At 37.8% G+C, this 23,096-nt stretch overlaps 1 protein-coding gene and 1 long non-coding RNA gene across 7 annotated transcripts in view; both read right to left on the reverse strand.

Moving 5' to 3' along the window:
• Window positions 1-23,096, reverse strand: part of dysf (dysferlin, limb girdle muscular dystrophy 2B (autosomal recessive)) — a 115,714-nt gene that overhangs the window by 38,119 nt on the left and 54,499 nt on the right. For 4 of the 6 annotated variants that reach the window (XM_065248783.2, XM_065248787.2, XM_065248785.1 and 1 more), the window contains 7 exons: window positions 21,795-21,824; window positions 21,290-21,325; window positions 21,101-21,142; window positions 19,797-19,898; window positions 18,888-19,049; window positions 17,904-18,069; window positions 17,567-17,640 (listed from right to left, as the gene is read on the reverse strand). In XM_065248783.2, the coding sequence (XP_065104855.1) occupies window positions 17,567-17,640; window positions 17,904-18,069; window positions 18,888-19,049; window positions 19,797-19,898; window positions 21,101-21,142; window positions 21,290-21,325; window positions 21,795-21,824 (612 nt within the window). Of the gene's footprint in view, window positions 1-9,472; window positions 9,537-17,566; window positions 17,641-17,903; window positions 18,070-18,887; window positions 19,050-19,796; window positions 19,899-21,100; window positions 21,143-21,289; window positions 21,326-21,794; window positions 21,825-23,096 lie in introns of all 6 variants that reach the window. The other 2 variants (XM_073812309.1, XM_073812307.1) reach the window with 2 other exon arrangements.
• Window positions 1,932-3,385, reverse strand: LOC135730827 (uncharacterized). Its single transcript, XR_010526097.2, has 3 exons — window positions 3,298-3,385; window positions 2,950-3,011; window positions 1,932-2,790 (listed from the first exon to the last, which is right to left on the reverse strand). It is a non-coding gene; the product is annotated as an uncharacterized lncRNA (long non-coding RNA).

The raw sequence follows: 23,096 nt of genomic DNA on the forward strand, positions 1-23,096 counted from the left end.
TTTTCATAGAACTGCCACATGTCTCCTCTCTTTGTCTGACAGAGCTATTAAAGTGGAGCCTAAGGACGCCGCGCAAGCCATGTTTCCATGTGTGTTACTGTGTGCATGTGTCTGAGGTGTGCGAGTAACTGCGTATTAATAGGAGTGCATGTGACTGTGTGTCTGAGGAAATAATCTTCTTTTTAGCCTTTGAAATGTTTTATAATGAGAGTGCATAAATGTAGGTGTGTGTGCGTATGTGTGTCAGTTAAAGTGCACCACATGCATGTGTTTAGTTATTCTATACTCTACCAAAGCGGTTTAGTGCTTAGGGGTATTATTACGGTAAGTACTGCACCAGAGAAGACTAGACCTGTGCATATATTTCAGCATTTGTGTGCTGTTTGCAAAAGGGAAAGTGATGTTACACTGATGAAAAATACATTTTAGTTGCATAATAAGATTTCTAGCATTGCAAATGATCATCCTCTGGCAGCAGATACAGTAAAGTAGCAGCCCTGTTTTTGCAACTGGGCTAGGCAGTTGATTGTCGAAAAGCGTGTGTGATTTTGGTTCATGAATATTATTCACTCAGTAGTCCACGCTGAAAGGAAGCAGGCACCGGCGATAACAGGTTTATCTTTTACAGCTTGCGTGTGTATTTAGTTAACTGGTGATGTAATCGTTTGGCAGGGGCTTCTAGTTTGATCTTAAGTTCATCATTTATGTGGCCAAGCAAAACGAAAAGTGTGTTGTTTGGGGTTTCGGGACTTTTAGAAAATTCGGAGGTTGGGTGGGAGTTAATGTTGTAATGGTTGTTATGCCCCTGGAGGCCTAATATGGGAACAGGGTGGTCGAAGAGGCAGTGGGAAAACAAGGAACTTGACTGCTCATCCAAAAATGTATTCATGCAAAACTTGTTAAGGGAACAGATCATCCAAATCTGAAAATTCTTTCCTAGTTTACTCACCCTCATGCCATTCCAAATGTATATGACTTTCTTTCTTTAGCTGAACACAAACTATTTATATTAACATTTTGAGACTATTTAAAGATCAATAAATCACGCTTCAGAAGACATATGAAGAGTTTCGTTGCATAACTCCGTTTTTAACATTTTTATAAAAACATGTTTATTATTATGTTATCATATTATTATTTTGTTTATGGTGCTACTTAGCTGTATTTTTTAAGTTATGAAGGTTTAAATCAAAACAAACCAACTGCAGTTGAATTGATATTAATTGGAATGCACAACCAAAAAACTAAATTTCTGAAAAATTAAAAAATATCTAATTTTGCAACAAAACTCTTTATATAGAGGTATAAACATACTAATTTGGATTGCTTAAATTATTTATGTATTTGCCATTTTGTGTCCCATATAAAAAAATAACAAGATTGCATAATGTAACTTGCTTGTGCTCAACTAAAGAAAGAAAGTCTCTAAATTATGAGAGAATTTTTTTATTGTATGAGCTTTTTCTTTAAAAGGGGTGCAAAACAGTTCTCCATTTCTGAGTTAAAGGTTTCTGCAAGACATTGGTACAGCAGTGTTAGTTTTGGGTTTGTATGAAGGGAAAAGAGCTTGCATGCACCAGTGATGAAAATAACCAAATAAAGTTAGTAATTACTGAGCGAATATACTTTAAACATAAAGTATATTTTGAATATATTATACAGACATTCCATGCAGTCGGATTGTCAGCTCATTCTGAAATATAAACAATATCCAAGAACGGCCCCAGGAATTTGTGACATGGGCTTGGACAAAAACCTGTTAGTTCTTGCAGGTTCAATTTCTTCTGTGACTTTAAAATTCACTTTCCCATTTTTCATGAATACCGTGATGGAGCGCAGCAGAGGTCGCCAATATATACTAGTACTTTATAGCCCTGCTAAAAACAACAGATATGCATTGGTTCTGATCCTGTCTGGTACTACACTGTTAACGATTTCCCTGTATTTTTACAGTACGGTACTGGCAGCACGGTTGCCAGTAAGTTACTGTATTTTGGTTTTACAGTACTGTACTGTAATACCATTTTACAGTACACAAACTAGTACTGTATAGTTACAAAGCAGTACTGTACTGTAATTTTACAATATTTTATTACAGTAGTCTATTTTTACAGTAATTTACTGTAATGTCTATATTGACCCATAAATACTATTTATTACTTATTACAGTTAATACAATAATATTATATAAAATAGCTAGAGATTTAGGTTTAAATCTATAGTTATTAATATGGTAAAAATGCTAAATTAAAACATAATGAATTAAAAGGCAATCCAAGCAATGTATGTATCAAAATTTTATTTAAAAAAAAACATTTAATTGAAACAAACATATTTAAAACAAGATTTTAAACAATAATAAACATATAATCAAGTAACATAAAATAAAATCAATAAGTATAAACAAGTTTGGAGACCCCTGCTGTAACATATTTAACTCTGGCAAATAGAACACTGTTCCATAGTTTGAAGTTTTCAGTTTAATGTCCATCATCGACTAAAAGGTAACATTTCACTGTGGTAAAAAGAACACTGGCCCATAGTTTTAAATATTCTACTTGAATTTCATTTAACACTAAAAATAAATTAAAAATTAAACTGTGGCAGACAGACCACAGTGGCCTTTACTTTGAAGTCGTCCATTCGAACTCAATCAGGGACTGCATGAAGCTGTTCACATGGGGGTTAATGGCCACAGCTTTTCTCTGCACCAAGTTCCTTGTCTTTTTGCTTGCTCCTTGTCTGGATGTGCACTTTTTCCCATCTTTGGAATTAATTCTATCCAGAAACCTGTTAGAAATATCATAAACATTAAGTCAACAAATATAAGATAGAAAAAGATTCTTAAAAAATTAAACTCAGCCTTGAATTTACTCCTATTCTGAAACCTTTTGCTCTTATTCTACTGTTCCACACCTAATTTCACTAAAATACAGAAGATTCACTTACCGCTGAACAAACTCTTTCATCAATGGACAGCATCCACCTGGATCCTGTCATGATTGAATGTCCTGAACAGAAAGTACAATTGTTACTGATTTGGACACAACTTTTTATTCTGAAAACAAAATCTTTTGTCAATAAAGTCCAGGGACACCTCTGCTAAATAAATACAATTATTAAATTAAATTTCTTATAACCAAAGTCTGAATATTTCTGTTTGTATATTTCTACATGGCAAACTAAGACAATTGTGTACATGTTGTGTATGGTCGTGTTACAGTGTTGTGTGTGAATGAGTGAATGAGTGTATACATGGGTATTTAAAGAAACTGTAGTGGTAAAGTGCAAACTTACCGAACATAATGTGCTTGGTGTGTGTCTGGTATCACACGTTGTGCCTCCACATCTGCCTTAACTCCTGAAAAGTGCAATGACACTCAGGTAAACTACAAAAAGTCAGCCACATTCCTGTGTAATTTTGCATGTGACGTGAAAGCATTTAATATTGCAGTCGAAAAAATACATGACCTGTAACTGTACATCATGTACTTGCCTGGTTCCTTTAAAGATGATCCATCTTACCCAATCCAGCTTACAAGCAATGGTAAGACTGTAAAAAAGACAAATGTTACAAAATCTGTTAGCCATAGAAATAAGTAGACATTGTGAAGGAAATGGTAAAAGAAAATTTAGTAACACTTTACTATAAGAGTTTATTCCTTAACATTTGGTAATTCCTTAGCTAATATGAACTAACAATGAACAATATATTTTACAACATTAATAATATTTGATAATGTTCATTGTGCAGAGACAAAGTGATTGATTAAAAAATTTATTAAGTGTTTAAATCTAATATCATGCTATGCTAACAAATAAAACATTACTGTAAGTGTTAAGTCAGTTGTAAAACAAATATATAAATATTATATATATATATATATATATATATATATATATATATATATATATATATATATATATATATATTAGTTGTTATATTATATATTATATCTAAATATCTAAATAAGTCTTTTTTTAATTATAACATCTTGTCTACAGAAAATCTCTGAAAATGTCTTGTTTAGTGCAGAAAATAGCGATTTATAGTGATAAGGTAAAAAGACTGTCCCTTTAATGTTTTACCCGGACCGGCTGCGGTGTAACACGCTATTTCACGCAAAGTTTTTTAACAAGTTAGTAGCTAGCTGCTCACTTTAAAGATAAACATGATCGCCTAAATCTGAGCAATCCTGGTGATGCCAGTTTCCTACATGATGTTATAATGGACTATTTTACATCCAGAGATGAAGGATCAGATGACAGAGACGAGAAGACAAAGGTACGTAAATGCGGAGCCCATTCTCTTTTCGTGCATTGATTTGATGTGTTTTGGAAACTTATATACAGCGTGTAATGCATCTGAAGTGGTGGAAACAATATGCCATAAAAATGTATTGGACAACTTACTGGACGTGTAAAACGCTTTAGAGAAGATATTCTCTGCTTTTGCTGATATACCGTAATATAATAACAACAACAATACGCGCGGCAATCCCTTACGTTCATCTGATATTAAGATGAGCCCAGATCTGAATGATATTTGGTCGAAGTTAAAGCTGCGATGAGTTCGATGCATGTATCCAGTTAAATATGAGGTTTCTTGTTTTCACTTCTGTGGAGGAGTTCGGTACTACAGTATGATGTGTACGGCGTGTCAAGTCCTGTCTGTTTACAACCACAGCCTTACCAAACAGTCGAACTTAATACTTTTCTCTGACGCTAACTGAACGGATGAAACGCCGAGATAAACGACCGTTATGCTGGGACCGCAAGACCGCGCTGGCGGGTTGTCTTTGTCCATTTCGTTAAAAATAGTTTCATTGTCACCACACTTTCATCACAATATAAACTCACCAAAACCCTCATAATTTAGTTAAAACAACCCTATATTCATTAAAAAAGGTGTAAAGCGAGTTAAAGCAGCGGTAGACATCTGTGTGTAACGTTAGCTTACTTTCTGAGGGAGATTGAAACTTTGTTGGGGACCGTTTTTTTCTCTCATTGCACGTTTAAAACAATATTGTGACAAACTATTGACAACATTCTTAAACTAAAAATTAAGTTTTCATGAAACAGAAATATTTCAAACTTACCGAACTGCCAGAAATCAATCATCCTCCTTCAGCTGCAGCCAGGAGTTGTGCTCTCCCTCCCTCTGTGTGATTTGACGTTGGCGCACTTTCTCTGATTATTGCAAGTACACCTGGCACATTACAGCAATGGCTACAGCAAGGTTACATCAAGACCAAAATATACTGTAAAATTTTCCCGCTCAAACAAATTTACCCAGAATGCATTATGAACTGCAGTACTGTACTGTAATGTATACATACAGTATAGTACTGTGGATTTTTACAGTAATGTACTGCTAAATCTACAGCGACATCTAACAGTGTACTGTATACTGGTAAGAACTGGTTCAACAGACTGATCTCACGGAAACTCGTGTTATAGTCACGCAAAATTTGATCAATTTATTTGTGTACATGGCACAAAGTTCAGCTTTTTTCCCGTACATTGAGCACAAATGTCTTTTTCGTGACACAAATTTCTATAAATAGTTTTTGGTGTGCGTTGCACAGCTTTCTTTTTCTTTTCATTTTATGTATTGTTTTCTCATTGTTTTTTTCCTATTTTCTTAACATTGTCGCTTGTGGTTGGGGTAAGAATCACTTTCTGTTACATTTTTAGACATCCTTACGTAAACCCCAAATCTAACCCCAACTCCAGGCGAGAATAGTTTCAAATAGCGGATGAAAGACATGTATAAACCATCACATAAAAGTAAATCCTAACCCAAACCCCGTATCTAACCCCAAGCGACAATGATTTAAAAATAGACAAATAAAAATATAAAACTACATAAAATTACACAAAAAAAGAAAGTCGTGCCACGAACACGAGAAACTATTTATAGAAATTCGTGCAAGTGTCACGAAAAAGACATTCATGTTCAAGGCACGAAAAAAGCAGAATTTCGTCCCATGGACACGAATAAATTGATCAAATTTTGCATGACTATAACACGACTTTCGGTGAGATCATGTTGGGTTCAGTGATGGTCTTGGTAAAGCTATTGATCAACCTTGCCACCGTAGTGATAACCAGTTACAGTACATTGGCATTTTCATCAGCGAGGTTACATAAAAGGGCGTTTCAGTGTGCACATGTGAAATGATTCACATTAATCAATTTCTTTTATAGCTCTTGGTAATTAAAAACAGGATTTAGGTGAAATGTTCTGTACTATGTCACTGTCTACACATTTTTAGTGGAGTCAAAGCACTCTTTGAAGTAACCTTTTGCATTTTTCATGGTCTGAAGACATTTTAACCACCAACCAATATTCTATTTTATGAGCAACCACAGTTTTGGACAGATTTGGATGTGGAACTACCAAAACTAAAAAACTTGCAAAATTGTATTTGCCCTTAGGATGTTTGACGGTTTGGCGTGTGCGATATCACAGCTGTTTAACATTGAGAAAAAGCTGCATCATCATAGCAAAGACCTGTGTGTACCAAAGCTCTTATCTATGAAGAATAGGCTAGAATTGAAACGAAAATATAAAATAGGTATTAAATGAAGAATAAAAGATCTTAACACATCACAAAGACAAGACTGTGTTCAAATATATATGGCTGTGTTTGCGATCTTGGTTCTAACAATATAGTATAATATACTAATAAAAGTTTAGTATTTATGTTAAATAAAAATAGAACACTACTCTTAATATTAGGGCTCCATGAATATCTACTCTATAGTGGTTATGGTCCTGCTTTAGAGCAACTTTAGAAAGACCTCAAAATAGTGAACATCTCAACATCCATCTTTAATCTATTTCTTACACCAAAGGGACGAGACCAGAGTCTTCACCCCTGGCTCATAGTAAGTCTGCATCTTCAGTATTTTATTAGTGGAAAACTGATTGAATACACATTTTTCTTCTCTCCTTCTTTTCTCCTCTTTTGACTCTTTCATTTTTCTGTTCTTGACATTTGGCTAAGAAGGGAAATACACTGGGAATCTTTTAACAGCCCTATTTACTTTGGCTCTGTTGAGAGAGAAAATTTGGGTTTTTGATCATCTGGTTTGAATGTTTTCTAATAAAATAAATATCTTTGTTTGCAAAAAAAGAAACCTCTAAGTCTTGGCAGGCAGAGGCCGAGAGTACTACATTTAGAGTGTGATATAAACAAGAATTTGTATCAAAGGATTCTGCTCAGTCTTAGACTGGCCTAATGTAGTCAGAGGGACTACACGCGAAGCCCTGAAGCTACAGAGATCATGTGATTAGGATCGAACTGGACCACGCTAAGACCTGCGTGTCATCCAGGAGTAGATGGGTCTAAACAGACGTACACAAAACCTTTCTCCTATATGCTTGCCTAATTCCTCTAACCAAAAAGTGCAGAAAGGAAAACAACTGTTCGAATCCTTTAAGCATCCTTGATCTTAACGCAAAACAGGATCCATCTTCATGTTTCATAAGCATGAAGGAATCGTGATCTGCAACCAATCTCAAGCGTAACAATGAGGACTTTATAGACAAATGAGCTGTGCTTTAAAATAAAGGGTTATGTGGAGTCTGAATGTGCACGTGTCTCAGAAAAAAATATAATAAGAATCTATCTCACTCAAAATCTTACGATCAACAGTCGGTCACATACAAAATCAATTCTTGAGTTAGACACTGTAAACACTCCTAAAGTCAGCAACATCTCCTGCTTGCATTTATCTTTCTAAGATAGCATTTTTTTTTTTTAAACAAAATTGCATGTGTAAAGATTATACTTTAGAGCACCATATTGCACATATTATACACTTACTTTAAATTGAAAATAATTATAGCATGTGCCATTATCTTATTTCATTTCATACAGCACATATTGCTTATATAAATAAATAAGTAGTCTGGGTGATGTCACTTGTCCATGCATCACAGACATGCATGCTAAACACAAGCTATATTATACATGTATACCACCTCTTGGCTTTGTCACAGCCATTCAGACTACACTCTCAGAAAAAGGTACAAAAATTGTCACTGGGATGGTACCTTTTAAAAGGTCCGGTTATGTACCATTTTGGTACAGATATGTACCTCTTATGGCGCTTTTCCATTGCATAGTACCCCACGGTTTGGTTTGGGTCAGGTCGGATCAGCTAACCTCACTTTGGCTTGGTTAGCTCTTCCATCGAGCTTGGTAACACTTCAGAGTGGGAGGGATTATAGGTGTATCGTTATACACTGCTTTGACATCATACAAGTGAGAGCGTTGTTGGAATGCTATACATTCATTTATTTCTCAATCTGCCACAAAATTAAAATTGACCACCACAAATAAATGTTTGCACACCACGTTTAAAACTAACTCACATGACAGTTTCTGTATAAACACTTGTGGCGTCAGTCGACTCGCTCCACTGAGCCTCATTTAAGTTGCATTTAAGCATATATGCCGACGTGCGCATCGTGAATGTGCCGCCACAAACTGCAAGTCTGGAAAAAAACTGTTATGGTGTTCCTGATTCACAACCTCTGGATTTTTTACAGTTAAAATGGAGTTTGGGAACTTACAGTAAAGCACAGATTACAACATGTTTACTCGAGACAGCGCAAGCTAGCATGAAGGTAAAGCTAATCTTTACATTATAGCGATGACGCTGGTAGTGACGATTCTCTCAGACCAATCAGTGATCTACGGTGCTTTTGCGTCACGTTTTGGTATCAGCTCAAGTCACTTGGAACCACAACCGAGGTGGTACTACAAAAGTATCGGGTACTACGAACTGAACCCAGTGGAAAAGCTCCAAAAAGTAAGCTGAACCGACCCAAACCCAAACGTAGGAGACAATGCAATGGAAAAGCGCCATTAGGTACCAATATGCACATTTTAGGCAGTTTTAGTGTATTTTTGAAAAGGTAACGCTCTAGTGACAACTTTTAAATTTTCTTGTACCATTTTTTTCTGAGAATGTATAAATATGTCATGCCATGGGTCAAAAAGAAAATTTTGAGGAAGTGATGTGGCAAAGGCAGGTGGGATAGGATTTTTTTTATTTGACACATTGATTTTAGTTTGTGGAATTTTTTAAATATTTTTTTTAAAACATAGTTCCTCACCAGAGATGGATATTTAAAAAAGAAACCCACTACAGTTCCATAGTGGCAACCCCATATGATGATCACATGATCAAGTTTTTGAACATGCTGTCACAAAAAGTCACCGTGTTCAATGACCAGTATTTTTCTTATGGTATGGTAAAAATGTCCAAAAACTATTTAGTATCCAAAACCTTTTGGCTACAAAATCATTCCGTTCAAAAATGTAAGTGTGACAACTTGCCCCATTCTCATTTATTTTCACTTTGGAAGACAAAAACCACCTGGTCAATGGGGTCTAGTCAAGGTAAAAAGAAGGTTGCACAGAGATGAGGAAAGAGGTGATGAGCTCATACATACGTACATGAAGGCTGGACTGAGAAGACGAGATGTTAATAATGGCAGAGCTGGTGCCGTCTGCCTGCTATAAACCAGAAGCATTATGGTTAGGTTGTTAACATTAGTAAATACCTTTCATCCGCTCAGAATGAACCACTGATGGCATTATAATATGATATTTAACGGGTTATCTCATGAATTGTAAACTGTGGTTTTCTTGATTTGATGAAAAGATTAAGCAAACATACTTTCAAAAACAAGCATAGAAAGAGCATTGCAAGAGAAGTGTGAGGTTGCAAAACATTAAGCATATTTGTGACCCTGTCTGTGAAATCCAGCCAAATGTAAGAGCATCAAAATTGATTTCAGAATAATTTCAATTTTTGATATGACCATACTCGGTAAATATTAAAGATATCAAGGTTACATTTTCACAGAATGGTCTTATGTAGGAAACAGTACAGTATCACAGACTAGGTTTGAAACATGCTAACTATTTTTTCCATTCAAAGTCTAACACAAAACATTTCAAGTTTAAATTGTAAGTGTTCAAGGTAACTGGGATGAATAAGCATATATCCATATATAAACAAATCCAATCAAATCAGCTGAACTACTAAACAGTTGTATGTTAAACTGAACTCCACCAGTCAACAGAGCAACCCCGACTGCTGTGATGATGAGCATTTTTATACAGCATAATGAAGAATGACATGACAACAGAGCAACACATTACATCAGCTGGCTCTCTGGATGAAGTCAGATGACAGCATGTTTTATGGAGCAGACAGCGGATTGAGTCGCCAGGTCTGGAACTCTCAGACTAAGATACAACAGAGAGCGTCAATGAGGTACAGATGGCACCCTTACAAAACGCTCCGATTCGAAGCTGCGGTTTGCGAACTCAGACAGGACTAGGTTTCCAGTTGATAGATAAATCATTACCAAGGTCGAGACCATGAAATGTGATTCCCTGATGAAGAATGACACCCCAAGATTGTTGTTTTTCCTGGATGGGACTCAAAAGTGAGGTTTTCTCCAATAATCGCTTTAGCAGACGAAGAGAAGGTAAAACAGTAGGGCGAGCTCTGCATTGCGAGCGCTAAAGCTACTTAGCTGCAGACACAACACACACATTAGGATCCAGAAGTGTTAAATCCTTCTGATGCTAAATCAAACTGTTGTTTTCTTTGGGATCTGGCTGTCACGAATGTACCACAGCAACAACTTTGGTGGAAATTCATCTTGCGGATTAAGCAATGAAAAACTATAATTAAACTCTGAGGAGAGAGCTCTGATAATCTAAAGTTTTCATTTGAAAGGCAACAGTGTTTTCTTTTCTTTTTACCTCAGACTATTTTATGGAATGTACTGTAACAAATCACAAGCTAATGGTAATAGGTTTAAAGCTGCAATCGGTAACTTTTTCAAGTAAAAATAAACAAAAATCAATTTTTAAAAGCAAGTACTTGAAAAAAAAACTCTCCTTTACTGTACATTACTCTAATGTAATATTATAACTTGTAGTTGTGAATCACAGACGGTTGTAGATACAACAACAGCGTTATTTGTTCCAGAGGTCAGTTTAGTCACCAGCCAAACCAATAAACAAGCACAGACCGGAAGTTAATTTTGGGCCAGGCACTTACTGTAACTGCTATAGACGGTTTCATCAAACGCACGTGCGCTGACGCGATTACGCGTCTGAGCAGAACTTAACTTTCGGTCTCTGTTTGTTTACTGGTCTTACTAGTGGCTAAACTGAACTCTTAAACAAATACCTAATTGAAAATAACAAATGTGTTGGTTTCCTAAAGACGAGGGAAGAGGGCGATCATGGATTACTGCTATTTGATGGAAGGTTTGGCAGCCAATCTGTAGTTAAGATTACACATGTTACAGCTCAGTGTAGTTTTTGATACGCTTTAGCTATGATTTGAACTAAGGTTAGCCTATCTACGTGTTGTTTATTTGGCTTGTTATAAAAAAAAACTACTCTTAAAAGGACTTTGTTGTTATTGATTCTTTGTGGAGTTTACCGGAAGTTACGTTTTTCCGTCTATAGACGGTTTCAGCAGCAACAACATGAACAAACAGCTTTTGTGGACTAAACACACTTTCCGGTAGACTTCCACGTCTTTTAACAGTATTTTATTTCTGATAACAAGGGATATAAATTAATATGTAATATATAACACATATAAACTATTGCCATGAGCTAATGTTACTGTATAAAATGTTAGCTACATTGAATTCTTGCCTGGCTGCCAAACCTCTCCGCACAGTTGTGATCCATGCTCATCCTTTCCTCTTGTTTTTAGCAAACTAAACATTTTATTTTCGACATGGTGTTTGTTTCAAAGATCAGTTTAGCCACTAGCCAGACTGATAAACAAAAACAGACCGGAAGTTCACCTCGGTTCTGGCACATACAATAACTGCAACAATGCACATGTGTATAATTACATTATAATTAACATTTAAAATTTGAGCTGTCAGGTCTGATATTGTGGGAAATGTCAGTTTAAGATCATTTGACTTTAACGCACATTAAAAAGTATTTATGTAAATTGTAAGATTTTTTTCAGTAACTTATTCAAAATGTTATGTTTCAAACAAATATGGGGATAGAGAAGCAAATTATTGCAGATTCAAATATTTACAGGTTACAGGTTAAAGGTGCTCTAAGTAAAAAATTTTTGTTTCATACAGTAAACATCTCCTCACTTTCTTTTAGCTGCCTGTCCCCTGAACACACTGTAAAAAACGCAGTCTCTGTAGACAGCCCAGGCTTCGCAAACTGCAACAAAAACAAAGTGGTCAAACCTACCACCACGAAAAATAACAAAGCGTTCCAGCCAATAAACGACAAGAAGAATTTTGTAGTGGGGGTTGGACGCGTTCATGACTCGAACGTCGACGGGACGTTTAGAGCGCCTTTAAATTATTACATATAAAAATTTATAAAATTCAACTCAACAATGCTCCCCTTAAGCACATTAAACTGTAAAAAATGAGGGTTACTTTCAATCCAATGTTGGGTCAAAAAGGGCCAAACCCAGCCATTGGGTTAAATTAACCTAGAAAATGTTTATATTTGAACCAACAATGGGTTAAAACAACCCAGCATTTTGGATTAAAACAACTGCTGGGTTTGTCCCTTCTTGATCCAACAAGTGGTGTAGAGTGTATCAGACAAAACTCAACAACAACTCTGATGAAGAAACATTAAAATAAATTAAAATCATGTATGAATTAAATCTATAAATATTCCGAATTTGTGACTTTATAAGTGTAGCCACAAGAATCATAAAATATTCAGGTGCCCTGCACAATGCAAGAAGACAAAGACAAAATTCTTTGTCTAAAAGTGACGTCTTCATGAGTCATAAGATAGCATCTGTCTCATAAATTAAATTACTCTTACTGGAAGACTCACACTGAACCACTGTCATGATCACGCTCTATTCTGATGCACATGGTGTGTGTGATTACAACGCAATAGTGGGCTGCTGTTACAAATAGCCGCTATCCCTTTGCCAGAGCCGTATCTTCCCATGCAGCAACCACATCCTGGTGAAATTATGTGAAATCAAGCTTACTCATTTACACCGCAATCTAAATACAATCAAGAATGGTGAGTGTAGTGTTAAACAAGGGGGCATCTGGAAATAAACAGACAAACTATTCTAATAAGTGCAATACGTGAATATTTTCTCAGATGGAAGGACAGTCTTTCCTGTCTTTAAAAAAATTACCCAAATAGACGATTTTAGAGTCTCATAAGTGTGCCATTAAAACTGGGCTCTCCATTTAACAAGCCATCAGAGCGGCTGTTCATAAACGGGGACCTGTTCGCGAAGGCCTGACATTGAGTGCTCTCATTCCCCCAGAGTCGACCCCTAGCAGGGGTGGTGTGGGGGTAAGGGGGGTGGCAGTTATTGTGGCGCCGGTGGTGAGCAGCCAGGAACGGGGGGATGCAGTTGCCCAAGACGAGGACTCACCACATCAGAGGGAGGACTGTACCCTTGCAGCGCCTTCTGCTGCATTGTGCCAGGGCATAATAAATACAACAAGAGAGAAGACTCCACACAGGCACTCGGTAGAGCAGCTAATTAGGACCAGGCCCCGTTGTTTGCTGTTGTCCTCCAACTAGGAGTTGCATTACAGAACGTTCTCAAGCGCAAACATTAGCAAGGCCGTTGGCCTCTCTAAACATTACAACCCTGATTCTTTCCTTGTCCAAAGGCCTTCGGGCTAAGCCACCAAGACGTAGGATCAAAATCAAACCTTTTCAGTAGTTCTCCCTCAATTCCAACCTCAAAAACCTCTTCAAAGGCAGTCTACATGGATGCTTGCTTTTAGCGCCCTGCTCCCAAAGTATATCATTAACCCCCTCAAGACCGTAGAAAATCCACAAAGCCACCAGATGGGTGTTGCTTTCCCCTATGATGTTGTGCTTGGCCTCATCAAAAACCTGCTCCAAGTGACAAACCTGATCCGTATAACCATGCAGCATTTTTTCTTTCGTTCTGTTTGGGAGCACATGGCAATAGTAGTGGGTTCCTGGCCAAACCAGAGTGGAGTCTTCAGAGGGCTGACGGGGCTCGAGTTTCACTTAATGCACAGGGGAGTTCGAACCGGCTTTCTGTACTATTTTGTACACCACAAAACACAAGGCATTAGAGGTGAAGATATAATTTTGTTATAATGCTGAGTGTTTTATGCCCGGTGAACTCTTGCATGTGAGTTTGAGATTGATTAAGACTGGCTGAGTTTGATTTAGGTGGCAATCATGCAGCACATTTTTTTTTTTTTTTTGAATAATACAGTATTTCTTACAGGGTGATGGGCCAGAGAGAAGATCTTTTTAAGTTACGGTATATTCATGCAGGCCCATTATTTACAGTGGTTTTGTGTCCCATTTGAAATTGTTCAAAGCTACTGTATTCAACGGTGTAAAAAAGAAAATACTTTTGCAAGATATTATCATCTTTCCAGATCTTACAGACCTTACACTGTAGCCAGCTTCCAAACAGTAGCCACGTGGAGAGGAATCAGATTTTCCTCTTTGGCTTTCCTTGCTTGTCCTGGTTTCCTGAGTAACCTCAGGCTCCCACTGGAATGCCAGGAGTCAATGTAGGCCCAAAGATAAAATTCCTGCTTTGGTTGCATCAGTTATCTCTAGTGACTTTAATCAGTCCAGCTTACCTGCATTGAACATCTTGCTACTGTATATAAATGTAATGCTAAAAATAAAGAAGAGACGAGATGGCAAAAACTCAAATACATGATAAATTTATACTGGACATATATTGGAGTGACAGAAAAACAATATAAAATCAAATGTATAAAAACAAAAGGAACATGCTGAGCAGTAAAACGTTGTTGTTTTCTCCTCTACTAGATCTACACACTCATCTCTCCCTAACACGTTTGAATTTTAGTTATGGTCCTTTCATAATTAAATGACCAGTTCCCAAATGCAGATTAAAAACAAACATACTAAATAAAGCCGACAGTGCCAGGGTAACAAAAAAGTCTAAAATCAGGAATGTAAGCACATTAGATATTTTTTCAAATGTCAGACTTGTTACTTCCTTAGATTTCAGTTAAAACAAGTAGTTGTGTGTCCAGTCAAAAGATTGAATTATCTTGAGAATTTGGACTCAAGTGTTGGCCAATGGCTTCTGGGTTTATAAACATATTGGATCATTTATATTTGTTGGAGCTGTACAATCCACTGGTGCAGATTCACCATTAAGTTACCAATAGACTAATTGGAGATGACAGACATTTCTGGACTTTGTCACATACTGTGGAATACGAACAAATTTAAACTTGTTCTCGGATTAGATCAATGGAAAAGGTGGCACGTGCAGAAGAAAAGAGCCCCATTAATAGTCCCTAACTAGACCTGGGTGTGGGCTTCTAAAAGTGAGCTCAATAGGGCAAGCGTGAAATATTCCTCTTTCCACTCTGCAAACGACAAAATGTCTCACATTCACAGGGAAGCACTGCCAGTCGAGCTGGAAGGTCGAAACCTAAATAAACCAGCTTTGTGACTGCGCTACATTGCCAAGGGAACCATGCAGTTCTGAATTCGATATTCTAGTCTCGTTTTTCTTCCAGTGACTGAACAAATAAAGGCTGAAAGGTTAAAGCTGAGACATGGAAACAATTTTCCAATTTTCTTAATCCCTCTTGATCATTTTTTGAAATGTTGTTTTTATTTATTTTGTGGGAGTATTTTTAGGTCGTAGTTATGAGAGGGAATTGATGACAGCAAGGGGGCGTCATTAAAACTGGGCTCTTTTTCAGAGAGTTGAAGCGTGTCATTGTATCAAGATAGTGCAAGCCTTCATCACAGATACCAAGTGACAAACAGTATTTCATCATTAGTACATGATTTCATCACAACCCCACCCCCGATTATGCCGAAAAGTTGACTAACATGGTATCATGGCAACATCACAAGGCACAAAATCTCCACTTTTACATTACAATTAGAGATGTGCATTACTCTCTGAGAGAGATCCTATTGACTTCCATAGAATTCTGTTTTCCTATTATTGATGTCAATGGGGCTTCTGATCAATTTGGTTACAAACAGTCCTGCACGGGTCCATTTTTTGAGTCCCACCCCCGTCCGTACCTGCAAAGTTCAGCACCAGATCCGACCCGTCACCTGTGATAATATCAAAATTAAATCTGCACCTGCCCAGATCCGTTAATATTTGGCCCGTTACCCAACCTGTGCCTGAGATAAATCACACACTAAAATAATTACAATTAAAGTGCTTTACTATTTTTACAACAGCGTCATGAATGGACTATTGAAACAGTGCGCTTTGTTTTGCGCCATTCAAGTAGCCTACCCGTGGTACCTAAATAGGCTATAGAACCTGATAACTATACGCAAATAGACCTAATAATGAAAAAAGAACAAGAAAAAATACTACCTCGTATTACACCACACTTTTCCACACATTCGGTTTTGCTTTTAAAGGCGCTCTAAGCGAATCTGGGTGACGTCACTTCTTGTTGATGTTCGAAGTGTTGTCAAACAAAATGGAGTGTAGCTAACTCCTCCCCCTCCCCTCTCTCTTTCTCCCCGTCCATCTCCCTTCTGTGCTTCCTCACGCGCCCTAACCCCCCCAAACCCACCCCCAAATCCTTTTTTTCATTTATTGGCTGGAAAACGTTTGTTATGTTTCGTCCACTTTGTTTTTGTTGCCGTTTGTGGAGCCTGGGCTGTCTACAGAGACCGCGTTTTTTACAGTGTGTTCAGGGGACAGGCAGCTAGCAGATAGTGAGGAGATGTTTGTTGTATGTAACTTTTTATAGCTTAAAAAGCGTGAATTCGCTTATTTGCTTAAAGACTCATTGTCAACAATTTTATATACTCCACTCGCCAACTTTACTTTTACTTCATCCATACTCCTGTAACGCTCGCTCCAACTAGGCTACGAGAAGCATCAACAAAAGTCGACGTGATGGGTCAAATGTCATATTGTTGTTGCGTATGTGTAACGGTAATATAGACATACAAATATTGCACATATTTTCATCCGCACTACTACCTGCCCACAAGGAGTTAATTATCCACTCCTTAGAATACATTTAATAATAAAAAACATTTTCAGCTAATCACAAAATTAATTTAAGTCAACACTAAGTCACTATAAAGCAAATCTTCCTTAGCACAGATACACAAGTTAGGGCAATACTGTAACCCAGACTTTCATATGAATGTGTTTCAAATGTATGTGATGTGTTTCATGACTAGAATTATACTTCAATTCCATTAATAAAGACATGGAAAAAACTACGTGTAGAAGACCTTGTAAAGTGTTGTGTATGCTGAGACGTGCTCACCCCTGCCATGACAGCCTAACTCATATTCTAACAAGGCCCTAAAGGAAACCTGAAGAAACCCAATCTATGTAGCCCAGGACCCACCAACTAATAGCCAAAAGGACCAAAAAAAGCTAAACTGAGAGCTTAAAAGCCATTTACTCAAAAAGTACTACACAGAAAAGAAAATTTCAGAAATTTGGCTCGGTTGTGAGTGCGTTCATGAGATTGGATGATAAACAAAGACACTGAGCTCACCTGGCCAGGAATAAGAGGCTCCTTGTCATCAATATCAATTAGAACTTCATCTCTCGGGGTGGGAGCAATCGCCTCTGTTGACACGAAATATTCAAAAGCAACGAGAGGCATTAACAAGACATCAATTTCAACAGTAAAAAACAACCAAACAGTTTCTTAAATACGTTAAAATACACCTATACCTTTCCCCAGTATTCTTCTACAAACCCAAATCAGACATTCTCTTCATATGTAATATCTACTTTAATGTCTAATTAGGATCAAAATTGTTCAAACTGCATTCATTCCCTTATTTCCACTCCTACTTGCAATCATCACAAAGGCCAGGATGTCTTACCAAAGTCTTCTTCTGTATGGTCTCTCTCCAGGCTCTCCAGCTGGCAGCGAAACTCATTCAGCGAGCGGACTGTGCACTGGCCCACCACTGGCTTTCTGCCAAACTGACGGTTGTCTATAACCTTGATCACCAGCGGTGGCATATAAAGCTCCTCCTTAGGCAGCCGCTAAAGTCCGAAGAAGATCGTGAGGAGTAGAGATATGTTAGGGTGAAACAAGCCACTTGTCAGTTTTCCTAACGCAATTATACAGCGCAATCCTCTTGTTTATGTCTCAATTTCAACTGTTATTCCAGGGAAACTGCCTCTCGCTGTGAACCCATTTAACACCCCAAACATGACATGGCACAGGGATGAACAAGACTGACAGTGCAAATAACATTCTCAGTCAGGCGGCATTCTTTCCATGCGATGCCTCCCGAGTCTTTGATGAGGTCTGAACAAAATCCAGATCTTTCTTGAATTAGGAACTGACATTGCTGTCATCAGTGCAGAAACACCCACTAAACATGAAGGACAGCATGACCACATTGTATATAACTACACTGCTGTAATACAAATTTGATATCTTAACCAGATTAGAACCAAATCATGTACTACAATATGAATATACAAGGAGAAATTTTTCAATAAGGGCTCAGCCAAATTTAAATGTTATGCAAATGCAGATGCAAATAAATCTATTAAAGTCTAATCTAAAGTAAAAGTAGAAATAAAGGCACTGTCAGAAATAAGGGTATACAAAAGTTGTCAATGGGACCGTATACCCTTTAAAATGATCTCAATATGAATAATTTAGGTAGAGATATGTACATTTGATGTACCAATATATAGATCTGAGTTAATAAAATGCACCCTTTAGGTACTGTACAAATGTGTAGTGTTTGAAAGAGTACTGGCCCAGTGCCCGCGTACCTATACTGTATATCTGAGAGCATATCTGCTTCATTTAACAAAACCATGGTGACGAGATATTAAGATCTTACCACATCAATGATCATGGTGTTGACATCAAAATTAGGGTTTATCTTAGAGTTTCGAATGACACATGACTGAACCACACGTCCTCCACATTCCACTTGAAGACTAGGAGATGTTACACTGGCCAGCTGGAAACTCTTCAGATTACGCAAACCCCACGCCAGAATCTAAGTTCAAAATTATAGTTCACTGATTTTTAAACGTTTCTCGCGTACGTCACTTCTCAAACTCGTCCGCCGCCATCTTGAGTACCTGATTCGGCAAGATCTTTTTCTGCTTCGTTAAACTGTTCCAATAAATATTCCGCATTATTTTTCTGTTTTGTCCAATCAAATAAGGTTTGAGACCTCAAAATGTCCTGGAAGCGCACATTGGGTAAGCAAGGTGTCATTTGGCGCACCTTCGCTTTTCACTAGATGAAGCCAAAATTAACCAGCCATTGCCTATCTAGCAAAGTTTTGATTGATGGGGGTAGTAACCAATCATGAAACAATTACATGGATTCAACTTACGTCAGTAAAATGTACTTCTGCACAAATCTGCACTTACACATGCGCTTACACTGTCTGCACACCCTAATGTTTTGTTTTGGTAGCATAGCGAGCTGGCTAACCTTTCACAGAGCCACTGAGAAACCTCTCCAGAGGTTATATATAATCTCCATTGTGGATCGTCGACTCGGTAGGTACTCAAGATGACGGCAGGCAACTGGAATGACTTATAAGGTCAGATGACTGATAATCATCTACAGTATAGCTTAATAAGTAGAGCACTGTGTAAGCAGCGCAAGGGTTTCATGGGTTTGATTCTCAGGGAACACACATAACCGTAAAAGTTTTCTTTAATAAACAGTGAGTGACTGTGGATTAAAGTATTTGGATAAAGCGCAAGGATGAAAGGCTTTCAAAGTTCACCTCAATAGCAGTACGCTGTAGGACAGGCTTTATGCCTTGTGGCACCATGTAGACATTAGGTTCCCTCTGCGGTGGTGGATAGGGCAAATCTGAGTCCTCTTGCTACATGTGAGAATAAAGAGCAAAGCACAATTAGAAAGAATTCCTCCCATATCTTTAAATATTGTCAAAATGAAAAGGACACAACTCTCTGATTCCTGCTGTATTATATCTGGCAGTTATCAATACACAAGTTATTGCAAACACTATGCCTCCATCCTTCCAATTGCATCACACTGAATTACAAAATGGTTGTGAAAACAAGAATGGTTACTAATAGCAGCAGCAGAAAATCAAACATATTAATGTAACAAGTCTATCACCGTTCACAACTAAAACAAACAAACTATTAGGCAGGATTGCCTGCTTCCATTACGACGATTTTATAAATGAGCACTACTGTTGAATACAATGGTGACATTTGGAGATATGCTTCAGTCATGCGGCATTAGGCTATGTTATGTCTAACATCTAATCTCCTTATTAAAAAGAACGTTTCCAACTTATACAAGAGGTTTAGAGTACAGAAAGCCAGTCAGCTCAACGTGGCGTCCGAATACAAACACAGCATTTAAAAAAGGACACTGTGTTCAGTGGTTACTCACAGTGTATACAGAGGTCATGCCATTACTTTCAAAAAAAGATGTAGTACAGTGGAAAATGAAAAAGGTGCGGTGATTTCTTGCACTACAATGACCTGAAACAAATTGCTAGCTTTTTTCTTTGCTTTAGTCACTGTATTACCTATTGGCAAATCAATGTAAATATACAAGCCCAGTGTAGTTATGTCTCTTGAGTGTGTGTGTATCTAATGAAGCCAGGTTATTATGCAGTCTAATTGCAGCGTGTTAGTTCCACCCTTTATATCAGCGTGCGTCTTCTTGAAATGTCATTCCTGAACAATACAAATCTTTGTGCGGACAAAGCTGATTCCATAAGATAGGAAAGCTGGGAATACAGCAAAAAGGGCTCTTAATTTCCAAGGAACCTCCCTCAAGATCTTGTCTTTGGCAGGCCCTAAAATCATGGTGGTACACAGAAGTACATTGAGTTCTGGAGGAAAATAATCTAAATCTGAACACCCTTTATCCAAAGCCTAATGAAAACCACTGGGATTGACATTTTAAAGCGAACCAAACTAGTCCGAGCTCAGTATCTTGTGGCGAGTTGTGCTTGTGAAGCTAATTTTTTTTGTCCAACATGAAATTTGTCATACTGTGTTACTGTTTTATATGGTTTTACTGTTGTGTTGTGCGTGCTTGTACCCATTGTTGTTGACTGTCAGTGGGGAACCCTGGAAGCACAAGCTTGAAGATTCCCAAAATAGACAGGAACGAAAATGAAAAAGACAGAAAAGAGATGTTTGAGGACAATTAAAAGTATTTCATTGCTTTTACTGCAGTATTTCAAAATAATGACATATATAAAAAATAAGGGCTTCTATCAGCACTTACTTCATCCATGATATGTGATGGTGGTAAAATATCTCCCTGGAAATATGGGATTGAAAGATTTTAGGCATACAAGATAAATGTTACAGTGTGGGTATTTTTGAGTGTGTGTGTTTGTGCATGGGTGGGTGGTTTGACTGTTCTCTAAGCGTGCACTCTAATTCAATTTCCCTGTGATTATACCAATATAACTGAGGCCAGCTGGGCAGGTCTGCAGTGGGTGGGACCTCTGGCACTCTTTAATTCTACTGGCATCTCCAATCAGACTCCTGGCTGTCTGCATTGCCCAGACGGGCCCATTTGCATGAACTAAGAACTGATGATCAGTACCAGTCTCTAACCAGACAGCACTAGTGAAACCGGTTCAGATGCATTGATGTTTACGTCTTTTAAAGAGGGAGTAGTTGTGTCTTGAAGGATGAGAGGTAGTGTGTAACATGCTGTAAGTGTGGATGAGCACAGATAATGAACAGAAAAGAGAAAGGACAGATTGAAAAAGACTACTTACATCTTGACCAGGGATGTGATGAACTGCGGGCTGTTAAAGAAAGAAATAAAGAATGAATTAATGAAAGAATGAAAGAAAGGAAGAATGCAAGAATGAATAAAAGAAAGAAAGAAAAGAAGAATGCAAGAATGAAATAAAGAAAGAAACAAAGGAAGAATGCAAAAAGGAATAAAAGAAAGAAAGAAAGGAAGAATGCAAGAATGAAATAAGGAAAGAAAAAAAGAAAGGAAGGAAGGAAGAATGCAAGAATGAAATAAAGAAAGGAGGAATGCAAAACTGAATAAATAAAAGAAAGAAACAAAGGAAGGAAGGAAGGAAGAATGCAAGAATTAAATAAATAAAGTAAGAATTAATAAATAAAAGAAAGAAACAAAGGAAGGAAGAATGCAAGAATGAAATAAATAAAGAAGGAAGGCAAGTGTAACGTGTTCCCTGTGTCCCTGTGTTTTGTGATACTTGTGTTTTGATTTATACTCATGTCTCTGTGTACCTGTGTTTACTTGTGTGCATGTATACCCTTGTTCCTAGTGTAGCTCCCTGTGTTAATTAGTGTCTCCGCCCCCTTGTTTGTAACCATGGATATTCATTGTGATCATGCTTCTCCCCTTGTGTGTTGTCCTAGTTACTGATTGTTTCTGCTTTGTCATTGGTCTTAGTCATGCATATATACCCTGCTTGTTCATTCTGTGTTTGTGGTTTGTTAAATGATGTCGCTAGTCCCTTGTGTTTCCCTGGTTCCTGTTTTTGTCATTTTTACACTTTCACATTGGAATAAACTGCATTTGGATCCGTATTTCGCCTCATCGTCTTGTCTCACCTGGTTTCAGCCGTGACAGAACAAACCACCAACAAGGATCCAGCAGCAATTCCTCGCTCCCCTGTGTGTTCTCCCTTGTGCTTCCCAAGGTTTCCCTGTGTTTGGTCCGACCCCGCTCACAAGATGACTTCCGCCGTGTCTGAGCCTGTGCACAAGTCGCCGGGTTTTCCGGTTCATCCCATGAAAGCCCGGGTCGGCCGTTTGATCTCCAGTATTTCGGATTACCCGCTGATCACTGTCCGAGCGACCAGAATCCCTGGACCGCTCGTTCTCTCGAGTGAATCTTCGCCGAGTGAATCCCCGAGTGAATCCCTGAGTGAATCCCTCAGTGAGTCCTCGAGTTTGTCTTCGAGTGAATCCCCGAGTGAATCCCCGAGTGAATCCCCGAGTGAATCCCCGAGTGAATCCCCGAGTGAATCCCCGAGTGAATCTTTCCCGAGTGAATCTTTCCCGAGTGAATCTTTCCCGAGTGAATCTCCGAGTGA

The sequence above is a fragment of the Paramisgurnus dabryanus genome, chromosome 2 (assembly GCF_030506205.2).
Source record: "Paramisgurnus dabryanus chromosome 2, PD_genome_1.1, whole genome shotgun sequence".
In the NCBI taxonomy this organism is placed as follows: Eukaryota; Metazoa; Chordata; class Actinopteri; order Cypriniformes; family Cobitidae; genus Paramisgurnus; species Paramisgurnus dabryanus.